The sequence below is a fragment of the Micropterus salmoides genome, unplaced genomic scaffold (genome assembly GCF_014851395.1).
Source record: "Micropterus salmoides isolate LMB-PRFRI ecotype aquatic unplaced genomic scaffold, ASM1485139v1 Ms_hic_scaffold_7, whole genome shotgun sequence".
In the NCBI taxonomy this organism is placed as follows: domain Eukaryota; kingdom Metazoa; phylum Chordata; class Actinopteri; order Centrarchiformes; family Centrarchidae; genus Micropterus; species Micropterus salmoides.
Genome location: NW_024044459.1, coordinates 27,519,067 through 27,535,940, shown reverse-complemented (window position 1 = coordinate 27,535,940; position 16,874 = coordinate 27,519,067). Strand labels below are relative to the sequence as shown.

The 16,874-nt window shown below is 39.6% G+C and overlaps 1 protein-coding gene across 1 annotated transcript in view; it reads left to right on the top strand.

Moving 5' to 3' along the window:
• si:dkey-40c11.2 (drebrin-like protein A) overlaps nt 1-16,196 on the top strand; it is a 30,997-nt gene extending 14,801 nt beyond the window's left edge. Inside the window, exons 2-16 of the mRNA XM_038703190.1 lie at nt 2,301-2,356; nt 2,582-2,694; nt 3,262-3,336; nt 9,531-9,674; nt 9,933-10,010; nt 10,152-10,303; nt 10,430-10,484; nt 11,511-11,585; nt 11,775-11,883; nt 12,061-12,585; nt 13,146-13,571; nt 13,718-13,816; nt 13,941-14,074; nt 14,883-14,934; nt 15,049-16,196. Of these exons, the coding sequence (XP_038559118.1) occupies nt 2,301-2,356; nt 2,582-2,694; nt 3,262-3,336; nt 9,531-9,674; nt 9,933-10,010; nt 10,152-10,303; nt 10,430-10,484; nt 11,511-11,585; nt 11,775-11,883; nt 12,061-12,585; nt 13,146-13,571; nt 13,718-13,816; nt 13,941-14,074; nt 14,883-14,934; nt 15,049-15,185 (2,230 nt within the window). The 3' untranslated portion in view covers nt 15,186-16,196. The remainder of the gene's footprint in view (nt 1-2,300; nt 2,357-2,581; nt 2,695-3,261; nt 3,337-9,530; nt 9,675-9,932; nt 10,011-10,151; nt 10,304-10,429; nt 10,485-11,510; nt 11,586-11,774; nt 11,884-12,060; nt 12,586-13,145; nt 13,572-13,717; nt 13,817-13,940; nt 14,075-14,882; nt 14,935-15,048) is intronic.
• The last annotated feature ends 678 nt before the right edge of the window (nt 16,197-16,874 follow it).

The following is a 16,874-nucleotide window of genomic DNA, read 5'->3' as shown; positions in this document are numbered from 1 at the left end:
ACAGCAGTGTAATAGAAGCACAGTTTTAAACAAACAGCGTATTTCATTTAAATTTCAGCCATCCCGATAATATTTTGATAAAACAGGCGGCTGGGTGAACAGTGCTTAAAATGAGACTTTCAGAAAAAGTAGAAAAATGTTCAGGATGGTAACTTGATCCCCACAATAAACCTGATTGTGCCAGTGCATTTCAGAGAAATGTGTCCGTCCTCAAGGCAGTCAAGAGTAGAGGGATGGATCTTCCAGATGCTTTAGTAAAATAAAATTTATTAAATTTTAATACTTTATACATGTCTAAAACAGATTTCATAGATTTCATATTTTGGTTGCTTTTGTAAAGTCATTACATTAGTAAACCCCTTAACCTTGTTAGTATCCAAGACAAGGATTAAGTAAAGTCCTGTGGAGAAAAATTCCTGAAAATAGGATCTTTGTGAACTCCATCTTAGTGCTCTGGCCGAACAAAGAGTCTCCCACAGCACAGTGTATCCTCATGTGCAAGCCTGTTCCCTGTGGGTGGAGAATTTGCACATGCAATTAAGACTCCTTCAGAGGCTCAGTGACCTTTGACCTTGACTGCTTGTGATGTGGACCAAGAATCAGTAAATGTGGTGTCTAAGCTCTGGGTGCTAGTCAGTAGCTCTGGATGCTAGTAAGTAGACTAATGAGGGAGTGGAGTTTGTTGTTTTTATAGTCACTTTTCCTAGACTAATCCCTGAAGACGTATGTGAATGATCCAGATGACACAAAGCTCACGAAAACCTGGAGAATGTTTCCAAGAATTGCATTATATTCTGATGAAATCTTATTTAATAATACTCGGTTTTACTCAGTGACATGATAGATATACAGTAAACACTTGTCACCACAATCAGTGCAATAAGAAAACGAAAGAGCCGTGTCAGCCGGCCTCCTCACACATGCAACTTGCTCAATAGGGCGCACAATATGGTTATTGTGTCCTCAGCACACATACTGATTGACTTTTGTCGCTTTTTGTTCTTTGGAAAGAGAGAGACTTGTTGTATCAGGAAAAAATAACAGAGTGATTCAGCTGGCCTGTCAGCCTGTACTCACTCTCTCCTCCCAACACATACCCACTAGTGCCCCCCCCCCCCTCACACACACAACTTTGGCCCATTGTAATAGCTGCTCATGGCCTTTCGCTCTTGCTACCTAGCTCCAGATGTTATTGACACACCCCCAGGTGTCCTACTGAGAGAAATGTACACAGACACAGAGTCAGACATATGTACTTGTGCACACATACTAACACACAGACACACACAGTCCTACACAGCTTTGACAATTCATCTCTCTGCAGGCCACCTCATAAAGTCACATACACTCACAGACACATTTACCCCCAGTTGTGCTTCAAACACACACATGAATCAGGATTGTGTTATAAGCATGTCATGTCAGAGAGCATATGGGTATCATTTCGGACCCTGAACTAGTGGTTTAGATAACAGCCAGGAAGATGTGTAGCATAATAAGTAGCAAAGTAAAAATGTTATTTGTCTTTAAGTTTGTTTATTTTTGGTTGATTGTGAAGTCACGCATTTCTGCCTTGAAAATTTGGTAAAAAAGCAGAACAAACAGAAATCTAGCCACTTCAAAACAATCACACACACATTAAGTTTGTTCAGTGGAGTTGTATCTCAGCGGTCTCATGGAAACACATCATGAGTTGTTGCCACAGTGACCTGCAGTTTGACTGCCTGAAGGGTGCGCTAGGGCAGGTTTTCACCTGCAAAATGTCAAAAACCCATGTAGCTGGGAACAGGACAGAACTGGCTGCTTTTGTTTCACATTCAGAAGAACTATGAGACAAACACTATGAATGAAGGTTATTATGCTGTTGAGTGTCTTCCTGTTTTACACATGTACTGTAAAGGCCTCTGGGAAAAAAGGGCAGGAAGGGAGTTAGAAAGGAAAAAAGTGAACAAGTGCATGTGTCACCGTTGAAGAAAAAATTAATTTTTGTTGGTACGTTGTATAGATTCTCTGCACTGTAGGGAAGCTTTTTATGATTTAGACAAAGTATGTGCAGTAAAACATCTGGCTATGCATGTGTGCATGTCTCTGTGTCCCCTGTGCACGATGAAAGACTGAACAAATGGTGTACCCAGCTGTCCACATGCTCATGCTTAGGTATGAAAGTTGTGGATGAGCCTTTATTCTTGGGCATACAGAAATCAAACAAGTAGTTTAAAATTAACCAGTGTTTTGTTGAAATTTTTTCTAACACTTAACGTTACAAATCTGTCTGTCTGTTTATGTCTGTATGTCCGCAGGGCAATATTTGCATATGATGGAGTCACCAACAAGCTCAAACTGGCTGACTCAGGAGGTAAGGGGGACTGTCACATGTGGTATGTTTGTTTGAAATTACATGAAATACAAAAAATGAAACTTGTCAGCTTCTTCACTTCGGCCTGAACGGAATTCACATGGCCTCTTGCATTTAGAGAATATCGCAACAATCTTACAATTTGCTTTTGAGAAAAATTGTAGCATTTCTAAAGTCAACCTCTCCATCAGTCACCCTTTTCCTTTGTTCATTATTTTCTAACAGCGGGTGGTGTGGCAGAACTGGCAGGGAAATTTCACATCTCCAAGCCACAATACGGACTGTGCAAAGTGGGAAGTGTGGAGGCAGGAGGCACCCGGATTGCTATCGTCAGCTGGGTGAGTGGCAGACAGGCTCATGAGGCTTAGCTCATGTAAGCACGGGCCTGTCATGTTAAAGAAACACACATACCAACACAAATCACTGAATCTTACATCTATGCTTTGCACATACAATAGCAGGTACACACACAAAAAGTCATTTAGCAGATAAAGGGTTTAACATCTTAAGTGGTCACATGCAGACAAATCTATGCACTCATTAATCTGTAAAATGCACTGGAGAAAGTCCTAAAGTAAATGGCTTATTCACATTCTATGGTCATGTTTTGGCTTATTTTGTGTCTGACATGTGGGGAAATGCTGTGAGAATGTGTTTTTATGTCATTGTAGTACAAAGGTAGGGCTGGGCAATAAAACAATAAATACTGTTTATATGCTATAAATAATGACTTAATAATTTACCTTTGTTTTCAGTGAGTCATCGATTGAAATGGTCAGTTTTATGAAATACAGCTATGTGGATCCTATTGTTCCTCAGCCTCTCTTCCTCCTCTGCTTTTAGACCCATCTAAGAGAGGTATGATATGAATGTTGTAGGTGTCTACACCCTGTGTTTGTCTGCAGGTCGGCCCAAATGTGGATGACTACCGAAGGACAGAATGTGCCAGCCACCTTCCAGCCATCAAAAACTTCTTCAAGGTGCAGTAGATCAAGATATGCTTTATCACTTATCACTAACCTTTGGAACTGACATATGCTAATGTGCACTTCATCCAGTGGTTTGTCTGTTTGTTTGGTTTCCCCACTAAACTGTGCATTAAAGATGACATCTTTCCAGCTGGGAGATGTTTAGCATTGAGGAGGGGCAAAAGCAGTATAGTACATGGAAACATTGTAATCATAATACCTGGTACTCTTTATTTTCCCAAATCCCTGCAATAGAGAACAAAATGTGTCCTGTTTTCTTTATCCCTGGACTCTACACTTTGTACTCACAAACTCTATATTTACACACAGTAGTTTACTTTGTATTGTTTTGAGAGTTTCCTGTGCTCAGTCCACTTCCTGTTCTATTGCAGTGTTGGTCCTGTTTTAGATTGGTCGATCTGTCGGTACAGGGGAAGACAGCTGAGTTTGGGGTTGAAAGCTCCATTGTTTGTGGGAAAATCCAAAGTCACATCACAAACTTAAGTGGTGACAGGAGAGACAGGAAGTAGGGGGGATAGAGAACTTCTACATATTTTTATGATTCTGAAATATGTGTGTGCAGTATATGAGAAACCGTCCATCAGAATATTAGCTGCAACTTCTCCTCTTCATCTGCGCCCCTCAAAGTGTGTTTATGTAGCATTTCAGATTTCAGTCCAACTATGAGAGGTTCAACTGACCCCTAGGTTTAATAGTTTCCATATAAAGGCATCACCCAGTCAACTCCAGAAGCATCTGTGGAATGTTTGTTGTTTTTTAGTAGTGAATGTTGAGTTTGGGATTTTGTGAGCCACTGTGTGAATGCCTCTAACCCTCCTGTCAGACTCTGTGTGTGTGTGTGTGTGTGTGTGTGTGTGTGTGTGTGTGTGTGTGTGTGTGTGGGTGAGCGCACCCTTGGGCCTATGTACATTTCCATGTGGGATTTCAAAATTGTAAAGAAATGTACAGTCTCCATCTGTGAATTGTGGGAGAATTGTGACCTATAAACTTATCAAACACACATATATTACTGTATATTAAAGGTCAGACATGTGTCAAGACAATGCAGTTAACCATTGGACGCCACTGTGACTGCTAACCCACTTTTCTGTGATTAGGAGGAAAAAGGGAACTGAAACAGTTTATTTTAAATCAAGACCAAAATGTTGTTCTGACCGTACTAAGCTTAAAAATGTAAGAATATATAAAAAAGAAAGATTCATTTTCCATTACTCAGCTCTTTAAACTTAAATTTATTAGTTAATGGTAAATCAGACTCAGAAAGAACATACTGTATCACCTTGCAGCATGGACATCATAGCCAAGCACATGGATTGCATTTGCAGAAATATCCTGACTGTGGTGATGGTACTTAACTGTGCTATTCCGTCTTCTGTTCATTTTGAACTTTGCTAGCAGACATGATGGTTTTCACAATCTGTCAAGGCCAGATAATCATCTTTAATCACCTTTCCCATCACATACGTTGTTCGTGAACACAGCAGATCTGTGAAAACTTCAAAACAGCTGGAAGAGAATAATTTAATCATGGGAAGCTTGTAAAACAGCACAACAGTCTGAGTCATACCTCTGTCTGGGAAATCATCTGGGGTTGGAGTGGGATTAATTCTTTAAAAATTATTACTCAAACCGGTTTGTTTTTGTAGGTTCTATCAGTCAATGTGGGATTTCACAACCACCTGGCAAAAATTTGCAGTCTGAGAAGTGACACTGTATAGAGTTTAATATTTTTACCTGATACCAGTTTGTGTGTATGTGGAAACCTCATAAATATCAAAGGTCACAAGCACCAAATGAGGCCAAATGAGGACAGCATAATGTTTATTAATCAATTAATTCTAAATCAATTGATAAGTTTGTCAGTAGAAACTTTATCGAAAACGTTTTATGGGTCTGGACAAATCTCCATTGGTTTGTCCCCATTGGTTTCTATGAATTTCTTTTTCCTCCTATTTTCTTACATTGTATTGGGTAAATTAATAAAAAAAAACCAATAGATTGATTGATTTATTAATCTATGTTACCATTAGCTGCAGTGCTTGTCTTAAGTCTCTATGCTTATTTAGAGTCATTTATAGGTAAAGTTGTGAATGTGAGGCTTGTACTTGTAATGGATTTCTACACTGAGTAAAGGATATGCAGGTTTCTTCCACCAATGCTACCCATGTTAAGCAAAGACATGGCGTTACATAATGCATTTATGAATTAGGATTCATAGGATAGTTACCCTTATTACCTACATAATAAATCACCCACAACCTTGCAAGGTTGTATTTTAATATTGTCCAAATTTAGCAGAAAATAAACTGTGGTGATGGAACACTGGATAAGACACATACCTTTGGTGTGAGAGACTCGGGTTCAAATCCACTGTGTGACACCAATGTGTGCCTGAGAAAGACACTTAACCCCTAGTTGCTCCAGAAGCATGCGACCCCTGACATACATAGCAATTGAAAATTAATAAATGTAAATGATGCCGCAGCTTTAAACAATCTTGATTCTCAGCTAAATTCCTACTTGACCTTGCAATGACCGGGAAATAAAATTACTGAAATAACCTACATACATACATTGATTAATGGTAATAACGGGGGGCTCAATATGCTTCTTGGCTTTCAGTGCCTTGGATTGAGTTAGTTAGAATGTCCCTTGGCACTCTGTTTGTTATTTGCTTCTTTCTTTTTTTCCTTCACTTTATCTTTCCGGCTTGCTATGCTGCATGTCCCAGCTGGCAGTGCGAGGGTGTTGTCAAGGCGAGTCTGCAGCAGCAGATTTGGGTATGTTACATACTGTACTCCAGTGTGGCGTTATGTTATAAAAACTAAAATATGAATAGGGTGCAGATGTTTCCATTGTTCTGCATTTCCACTGAAATAACAGCAGAATAAAGTTGAGTCAGAAGGCCTGAGGAGTATGTGTTCAGGGGCTTTAGATGTTGATTTTGTGAGCGATATACTTGATGAGATGAAGGATGAGAAGGTAGATATGAGAGTATCTGATAAGTCAGAACTTTTAACTTTTAATTTCATAAAAATCAAACATTATTTTAAGCATAATCATATCTGGCCACATGGCAGTCTGGTACAAGGCCAAATGTCTTTTAAGGTGAGGCAGGAGATTTGGATTGCAACAAAGAACAGTGCTTCTATTGTAAATAAGGAATAAACCAACATGTCTGGATGAAGGCACTAAACCCTGAAGCACTTTAGATCATTCAAATCTGTGATCTTGCCCTGACATACACTTGGGAACACAGGCTTTTTTTTTCATGTGTACCAACATAGCCCTCTATTGCTATCTTATTTCAGCTGAGGCAAGGCAAGGCAAGGCAAGTTTATTTGTATAGCACATTTCAACAACAAGGTAATTCAAAGTGCTTTACATAAAACATAAAAGCAACAGGGAAATATAAAAAAGTTTTAAAAGTTAAATAGAAAATAAAAACAGGCAGGTCTCCCACCTTTGCTTATTTTACTCCTTTGATTCCCCATCTCCCACTCTATCCCTCCTTTAGTTATTTATTATTTAATTCTACTCGGCCCAGTTAACTGAGGATCAGCCGTATGAGATGGTAGAATCAAAAGAGCACTCTAAGCTTTTTATCTAAAAACAAAGAAAAGAAAACAGGACAGTAAAAGTTACAGTGCAGTGTAAGTTATCAGTCTACTAGTTAAAGGCAGTGGTAAAAAGAAAAGTCTGAAATATTTAATTAAAAGCAATGGTAAAAAGAAAAGTCTTCAGTCTTAATTTAAAAGAACTGACAGTTTCAGCAGACCTGCAGTTATCTGGGAGTTTGTTCCAGATATACTGAGCATAATAACTGAACGCTGCTTCTCCATGTTTAGATTTCACTCTGGGGACAGAAAGCAAACCTGTCCCAGACGACCTGAGAGGTCTGGATGGTTCATAACGAAGCAGAAGATAAGAAATGTATTTTGGCCCTAAACCATTTAGTGCTGTATAAACTAACAGCAGGATTTTGAAATCAAGTCTTTGACATACAGGAAGCCAATGTAAAGACCTCAGAACTGGAGTGATGTGATCCACCTTTTTGGTCTTAGTGAGGACTCGAGCAGCAGCGTTCTGAATCAGCTGCAGCTGTCTGATGGATTTCTTAGGGAGCCCTGTAAGGACACCGTTACAATAGTCAAGTCGACTGAAGATAAATGCATGGATAGGTTTTTCCAGGTCTTGCTGAGACATAAGTCCTTTAATCCTTGATATATTCTTCAAGTGATAGTAGGCTGACTTTGTAATTGTCTTAATGTGGCTCCTCAAATTCAGGTCTGAGTCCATGACTACACCAAGATTTCTGGCTTGATTTGTGGTTCTTAACATTACAGATTAAAGCTGAGCACTGACTTTGAATTGTTCTTCCTTGGCTCCAAAAACAATAACTTCAGCTCTCATTACAAATGTAAATGGCATGGCTTCTTAGGAACATAACAAGCTTTTTATAAAAAAGGATTTTACATGTAAAGGAAAGTAAACATTTTCAAAACAGTAATGAATGTGTGCAACAAAATTCTATTTCTACATACAAATAAAAGCATTTAACATAACCTGAACATGACATGACCCATCAATCAACTGGGTCAAACTTCGACTGGGAACAGTGAGTGAGTATCACAGCTGTCTGGAGCAGACCGCTTGGGCAGAGTTGAGCATGATCATATCTAGCTGTAAACTCAACCTCTCACAGCACCTTGTGCTCCTTTTCCACCCAGAGAGATTATATTCGTAGCGAGTTTTCACTGCCAAGGTCATTAATGCCATGAACCCTAAAAAACATGGAAAGAGTAAAATGCTAAAGCTTTTGAATTGCCACTTGTGAAGTCATTAAATTTACGGAAAAACACTTTATGGGGTTAAAATGGAGTGAAAAGAAGAGGGAAAAGAACAACGAGAGGAAGGTGAGACACTCAGAGCAAGCTGGGGCCTTTACATCTTAAAAAAGATGATACAAAATGTTTTGCTTAGATATATGAAAGTACTAGCACCTGAATGACTCCCAGCCATGTTATGTTGAAAAGAGTCATGAAAATGGTATGATATGAGAGCAAACTGTTCTTTTGTCTGCTACAGTCACCTGCCTACACCTGTCTGAATTGTGCATGTTTCACAATATCAATTTATCCTGCTTTTATACTACCTTGCAGTACTGCGAGCACATTTATTTTGAGTGTCGGAGAATCGCATCGCAAACCTTGGCAGTTTTTGCACATCCAGTACTTAATGAATTACAGTACATGAGGATGCAGAGCTGATGTCAACAAAAGGGCAAACATAGTGATTTTCTACACTTGCACTTTGCAGACCTGAACAGTGCACTATGCTACTGAGAGCTTTTGCTGTAGATTATGGTTATGTCTGTTTCCAAGATTTCCCTAGCATCCCTGGCCACACTGGTCTGTGTGTGTGCAGTTGGCAGTGACAGTTGGAGTGATATGGATTAGACACTGTACTGACATGTATTATGGGGCACACTGAATGCTCTGTTCAGTGTCAGTGTCAGTGTTGTCACTCAGATAAAGCTGTGGTTTCCTGTTGGAGGCTGACAGACCTGGCCCTCCATCAACAAGCCAGGACTTTCTCCATGGAAATTATTCTGAGGTTCTGGCCACATACAAATACATGCATGAGTTCAGCCCATGTTTAACACCTATCTGTTCCATATAAATAGCAGCAGTGGAACACTATGTTTAGGTTTGTGGTTGTTTTCTCTGAATTTCCCTTAAGTTTGACTTCCAGTTATTGAGCAAGTGTTGAATATTAAGTGAGGAAATCTCTCCCACCTTTTTGCAAAGACACATGCTTTCACAACATCTTTTTATCACTTCCCCTGTGTCGCCCTCTACTGTCTGTGACCATGCAAACCAATGCATTCCTGTCCTCACACTAAAGCCAGGGAGTATTTTTGTTCTCTCACAATCCTTATACAGTAACTGAAGCAGTTGCACAACTGTTTGGCTCCAAGTTTGCATAACTCCAAGTCAGACCAAGAGAAAACCACCAGAGGGACTGTGTGTGCTTGTGTATGGATTTCTAGCCATTGTGTGTGGTTTTGTGTGTGTGTGTGTGTGTGTGTGGGGCTACAGTACAGCATGTAAGGGTGGATTAAATTCTCATCTGTCTTACTCCACTTGCCATCTCTTTCTCATTCCCTGCCCTGCATGTTTCAGGAAGCACATGTGTTCATTAGTGCAGAGAAGATAGAGGATGTGACAGAGGAGAAGATAAGAGCAGAGCTCAGCAAAGCCCAGTCTCAAACTCCTGCACAGTGGGTGAGAAGGAGCTCCAGATCTGCGGACAAGGAGGAATTAGTGGTGAGTCTCCTGCATTACTTCATCTGCCCATCAGATGGAGACAGAGACTTTCATATACACGACCTGACACAATTCAAGGAAGAAACTCAGTTTTACAATAACTTCAGTGTTTTACAAAATAGAATGGCATTTGAAATGGTTTTGTAGTTGTAATTGTAATTGTAGTTACAGAAATATAATACAGTGACAAAAATGGTTCTGTATGCATTATTGGAAAGTTTGTTGACTGCATTCACTATTCATTTGTTTTTCTTATAGGGTACAAACTACAGAAAAACTAATGCTGCAATGGAAATGAGACTTATAAACAGAGACTCCTTCTGGGCACGTGCAGAGGTATTCCAAAGTAGCCTATCTATTTGGCCACATTTCAGTGGCTAAAATGTTGTGCAGCTGGAAGTTCATTGCCATTTACCATTGTGAAGGTGAAATGAAAGTATAATATAGTCTCCCATTGTTTCCCATTGTGTGTGTCAGCAAGAAGAGGAAAACAGGAAAGATGAAGAGAGGAGACGAGCAGCAGAGGAGAGCCGGCGACTTGAAAGAGAAAGAATTCTAAAGGAACGGAGGGATGCAGAAGAGAGAGACAGAAAGATGAATGAGAAATTGCAGATGATTGAGGAGCAGAGGTTGGGATACTGTCTGTTTTCCTGCCAGCAGTGCCCTCTAGTGGCTGTACTTTGCATAGATTGGAAGAAAAAGAAGATTGTATAATGGATAACACTTGCTGCTTCATTTGTTTTTCTGTCTCACAGAAGAAAACAGGCAGAGCAAGAAGAAGAGCTGCGCAGAAAGGAAAAATTTAGATGGGTGAGTGACAAAGTCCCTTTGGCAAAAGTGGTCAAGCCTTGTTTTCATGGTGCTTTGCGAAGCTGCAAAATGGACACCTGCTCTGCTGGCTTCTGGATTTGGAGTTTGGTCAGATGGGCCTGAACTCATCGACCCCTGTGTTAGAACAGGATTAACATTGGGCTGTGTGAGGTCTGATTCTACACCTGTAATTGGTTCCCTTTCAGATCCTTTGACCCCATGTAATGGTCACTGTTGTCTGCTACAACATCAGCTGATGTGCAGATGTGTGTTGATGAAAAAAGACAACAGTGGACTGATTTACATTTACAAGGAAAAATGGACTATGTACCCACTGCCAATTTTTCAGTTTATAATGATATATTAAAAGGTATAAACAATTGATAAGAGCTTTATCATGTTATACCTAAAGCCAAAATACATTCACTGAATCCACCCTCTGAATGGTTGCTGTGCACATAAATCACTAAAAAATAGCAATGACATGACAGACAACATGTTGAGCGCACAAATACTTCTGGGCTGTGGCTATCATGTTCAAACTGTGCAACACTAAATATGATGAGTTTTAAAAATTTGGCCAGTATACCAGATGTTTTGTAAACAAGCATAAGAGAAAAATGTGTTGTGTGTGGTGGGCTGTATATATGGCCATAGTTCGGAGGAGGCATTCCTCATTAGGGTTACAAAGTTACCTCTGGCCTGTACTTGCAGCTGTCTCAGAGCTTGGTTATGAGTGCAGACTGCTTACAGTATGTTTATATTTATGAGAAGTAAGGGTAAGGGCAGCGAGGGGTTTGCAGATGTCAGGGACGCCTTAGAGAAAAGCTATAAAGTACTGGCTTTGTGTGAGCTTACTGATTACTGGTGGTCACTACACTAGAAGATGGCACAGATATCTATATAATATAAGTGTTGTGTTGTCTACTTTTTCAAAGTGTTCTATTTTAGATGAAGAGATTAATCGCACTTAAATGTGTCTGTGGATATGTAAATATGATTGCTGCTGTGTTTCTGCACTGACAGGAGCAGCAGCAGAGGGAGCATGAGGAACATATGAGGGCTCGTCTTAGAAGGAGTGAGTCCATAGAGAAAGCAGCAGTAAGTGAATCTTAGACTATAATCTATTCAGTTAACATTACTTACTATTGCTTTGAATTAGCAAGAACTGAATAGGCCACACATTTGTCATTAGAATGCTAGAATTTTGTGAAAACCTGCTCCAGTAACTACACTAGCATCTGTTCAATCTATTTAATTTCCTGCTTATGTATGCTACTTGACCTGTAGGAGGCAGCAGCATTAGTGTCCCAACGCTCCATGAATCCTCGGGAGTTTTTCAGGCAGCTGTCATCATCGTCATCACAAAGTCCCACCAGCCCTGGATCCTCCCGTACTGGTATGTACATTGTGTCTGAGCTTGAGAGAGAGACCCTACCATAATCATAATCACTCAAAGGGCTCATTGAAACACATGGATCAGCCCAGGATTGCAGTGCATGTAGTTGGAAGTTTATGGATAAACAATGTGTATTTTTTCAGTTTCTGAACAAACTGTTTTCTTCTTTCTCTCCAGGCAAACCATTCAGACGATACCAGCGCAGCCTCACAGACACAGCCTTCATCTTCTCCAGAGCAGAAGAGAGCACGACATCCTCCCCTCGCAGTTCACCCCTGGTGTCCCCTTTCTCCCGGGCTCCTCCCTCCCCCATCTTCCGTGCCATGTCTCCCCCCACAAGCCCTGATTTCCGCCCTGTCACATCTCCGCAAAGACCCAGAGCCCCTATGTCACCGCCCACATCACCTCTTCACCCTGCCCCTCCAGTCTCAGCCCTGCCCAGCATTCCACAAACTAACAACCAAGTTCAGGCCGTTGTTGAGCCCAAAGCCCCATCACCCACAGAACCTTCTGCACCTCCGGCCTCCCCTACTCTCTTGGCTTCCTTGTCCCCCAGTTTAGTAAAAAACAACCCCTCACATCCAGAGGCCCTCCCTGGATCGCCCCCAAATACCCCAACCCAGCCAGAGCTCTCAATGTTCTGCCTCGAGTCTCCACAGGCTCCAAAAGCTCCTCTTCCACAGAGACCACAGCTAAACACAGGTAGGATGGGACAGGACAGACAGAATTATATTCTGATTATACAGTGTTATATTATTTTTCTTTTTTGAACTAATCTGCGAAGAAGGTCTCATTATTGCATAAACAGCAAAATGCCAATTAAGGGTGATGATGCGGTATGAAGAAGAGAATAGTACTCTGCTTATTACTCATTTGACATTAAATATTGGTTGTTAAAAATTATATTACAAGCTAAAGTGACTTAGATGCTTTTGCCAAAATTTGCTCCGCATACTCTAAACTGTGCCAGGGACTATGAATCAGTGGCCTGTTATATAGAAATGACAGAGCTCAGAATATTTTTACAGTCCAGTCACAATTAAATATTCCTAAAGTAACCACATATACTCTTAGTCATGCCAAGCTTTACTGTAATGTGCGCCCAGAGAACCTGGCTTTTGAATGCTTTATAGATCAGTTTTTCTACCACAGACCTAGAAAGCCTTCATGGGCACTTTAACAACATGTAAGCTTATCAAATGTACAGTTGTGCTTTTAATTATATATTATTTTCCAATTATTTTATATTTTCCAATCAACAGACCTCAACACAGCCACTCATGTGCACACTGAGCTGGTGTCTGACACTAGCTACAAAGTACAGACTGTACTGGTGGAGGAGGATGAGGATGTGGAGGATCACGAGGAAAATATAGCTGAAACACAACCACACCCTTGTACTGCTACAGAACCAGTCCAGACGGAGTCAGGGGAGCAGGAGCAAGAGGAGGAGGATCAGGAGGAGGAGGAAGAGGAGGAGGAGGAGAAAAAGGAGGAGGACAAGGAAGAAGACAAGGAGGAAGAGGAAGAGGGATTCAAACAGGAAGGTGAGCCTGCCTCACTGGAGGAGCCAGTGGAGGTGGTGCAGGAGCAAAAGGAGGCAATGGTGGAGATGGAGAATGACCAGTCAGAAGACAATCAGGCCCCTGCTGAGCTTTCAGAGAAAGAGGAAGAGTCAGCAGTCAAAGGTAGCCCTCTTGTTCTTCTTGACAAAGATTTTATTTATTTTAGGAATATTGTTACACTGTCACAATTTGTTTTCAAATGATGCACTGTAGTTAAGTTAAAATTAAATTTGATAATATGATGGAAAAAAAAGTTGTTATTGTTTCAGATGCCGTACCAATTTGTCAAGAAATCAAACATGAGACTGTTGTCTTGTCAGCCAATGGCATCACAAATGGAGAGGACACACAGGAACAGAATGGCATAGGTTTGGCAACAAATCAGTTTAAACAATATTATACAATATATAATTGTATAATTCAGTGATAATTCATTATTACATTCATTCTCCGTGCTGGTTGGACTTTGATGAATGCTTTTCACACACACAGAACGATCTTTGAGTCCATTTGATACAGAACTGAGCTCACCGGAGCTGGCAGTTAGCTACGATCTTCATGGCACAGCAGAGGAGGATGACGTTGTTGAGGATAAGGAACAGGAGATCTCAGAAAATGGACAAGAGGTATTGTATTTATAGTGTCTTGAACAAAGCCAAAAATGGAAATATGCTATTAAGTAACATATGTTTTAAATTCATACATTTATCGTTGAATATTTGGTTGGGTTCAAGCATCATCAAATCATCATATGTTTTTAAAATTGTCAATAAATTACACAAAAGGACCAAAACCAGTCTGTTTTTCAGTACTCATTGACATCCCTACCCTATCTGTGACTCTCAGGCCCTAGCCCACTGCTTTCTAATGAAGATGCAGAGCTGGGTCACAAACATATTCTTTCATTTAAACAAGGCTCAGTATTTCTAAACCAGTTGGGCATTGTAGTTTTCAGCGAACGTTACTCAACAGGAGTATATAGTGCATTTGTTGGGTTTTCAGCAGTGGATTAATACATATTTGGATTACCAGTGAGAATTTAAAGCAGCAGGGCAGTGTATGTCGGTGATTTAGGGTTGATATAGAGTAAATTACAATTCCTATGTTCATAGTAATAACAGAACATGTCATGCTCAGTACTGAGTTTTTAATAGCTTTTGTTTAGCAATTGAGGCTTGTGGCACATATGAATAAGATATATCAGGCTTTGGCACCGGCACGACTTGTTAGTGAGATGATATAAGTTCATTGATAGTTTTGTTTTTTTCATGGGCTTTGTTGACAAGAAAAATATTTAAAAGAGATGTTTTGAAGTGTCAGTATAATATAAAAGATGTTTCCTTTAGAATGATTTCTTTTTCCTTTCTTCTGTCTTCAAGACCTGGATTTCATGATTACAGTCTTTCTCTGACTCCTTTTTTCTCTCCCTTTCAGGTTTTAGCTGAGCGACAAATGTGTGTCCGAGCTCTGTATGACTACGAAGCAGGTAAGCTGCCATTTAGAGGATAATCGCCACACATGTGCACATAAAGTGCATCCACTTACAGTAATTACACTGTGATTAGTGGGTGTTCACTATGTTATCTTGCGGTTCCCACAGAGGATGAATCTGAGATCTCCTTTGAACCTGGTGACATCATCAGGAACGTGGAAACGGTGGACAAGGCCTGGTGGAGGGGGTGGAGCAAAGATGGCCGTCAAGGCCTGTTCCCTGCTAATTATGTGGAGACCATATAGACAGACAGAGACACACTAGCACACACAGATACACACACACACACTCAGGGACACCAACTCCCCTCACATTTGCGCATGTTGTTACCTTAATCCTCCCACTGAAACTTTGTACCCTCTATTTTGTAGGAAGGATAAAGCAAAATGCGACTCCCTATTTTGTTGAAAGCATAAAGAAAAGTGTGACTCTCTATTTTGATGTTTTTTTGTTGAGAAAGTATTCTCACAAGTATGCAGAAATTACCCAGCCTCATTTTCTTGGATAAAATAGCGGAGACCTTTTCCTGGACCAAAATAACTTATTTCCTTTTGAGATACAGCAGGAGTGTTGATGGGAGGGATCAGATCACGATGACAAATGATCACAAACTTGCTTTTCTTGTAAGAAACACAAACAGATTTTTATAGTGTATAGTCGTCTTTTTGATCCACACATATAACAAGCATTCCATTCTGCCCACCATTTGCTTTGTATGTTACATTGCTAAAAAATAATTTACTGTGCTTGACTGGTATATATAATCAAGATACACGTATCAGACATCATCTTATAATCATCTTCCTGTATTTCCTGAATTATTTTCTAGCATGGTACTTGTTACTGACAGTTTCACAGCACATTTTAATTACCTAAACCAGAACAGCAGCATAACAAAAGATGAACAAGCAGATGAAAATGCCACAGTATTGACACTTGTATTTCTCTATTGCTCTTTAAGATGGACTGTATTTTGTTCATATGGTGATGTCCTTCCAAACATTTTGTGATATTCTCATTTAAATTTTTTCATAGTGGCATTATGTCGACACATATGAAAAAAATCTTCCAAATTTAATCTTGTGTAATATCTTAATACTCTACACTGTATATAAGAATGTATAAAAAAGTCAAAGAGCTTCTCTTTTTCTATACTTGGCCTGTATGTTGTATGCTTGTTTGACGGTATGTATGTTCTTTGTATTTACTCCAAACTTACAAATATATAGCTTCTACAAATTCAAACTCCTTTAAAATGTGTCTCCTGCTTTATTCTTCACATTTACAGTTTTCAACAACCAAACAGAAACTGTAATTGATTTTATCATTACTAGCAGCTGTATTTTGAATGTCTACATTCTTTCAAATATTCTATAATAGCATGTACATAGTGTCTTGTCATGTTAATGAATGCGGTCTTGAGCTTGTTTAAATCTAAAGAAAATTTCAATCTTTTCTTCCTTTTAGGGACACACAGTGTCTCTAAATAATAATGTCCCTTCAGGCATTTTGCAGGAATTTGAAAAGTGTCCATTATATATTTTCTACTTTTAAATAAAGCAATAGAAAAAATTAAATTTCAGTTTTCCAGACAGACACACAAATGTTGACTAAACTATAACAGTGAAGTGATCAGGTGAGTAGGTGATCACTGGTCCGATCACACATTTGGTTTTGTCTGATGTAAATAGACAGGTTGATCTCTAAACAGGTTATTTATTCCTTGATGAAAGCAGAACATCGTGAGACTTTCAGCAAATGTATTCATTTTATTGGTAGAATATGCAATTTTGGTATCTTCTACTATAAAAGTTTTTCATGAACAAACTTGATTTCAATAACATATTTTTGTTATTGGACTTAACTTATGCATTGATTCTAAAATGCATTGGTAGAAGAAAAAAAAAAGTTGTCCTGTAGTCCTTTATTTGCAC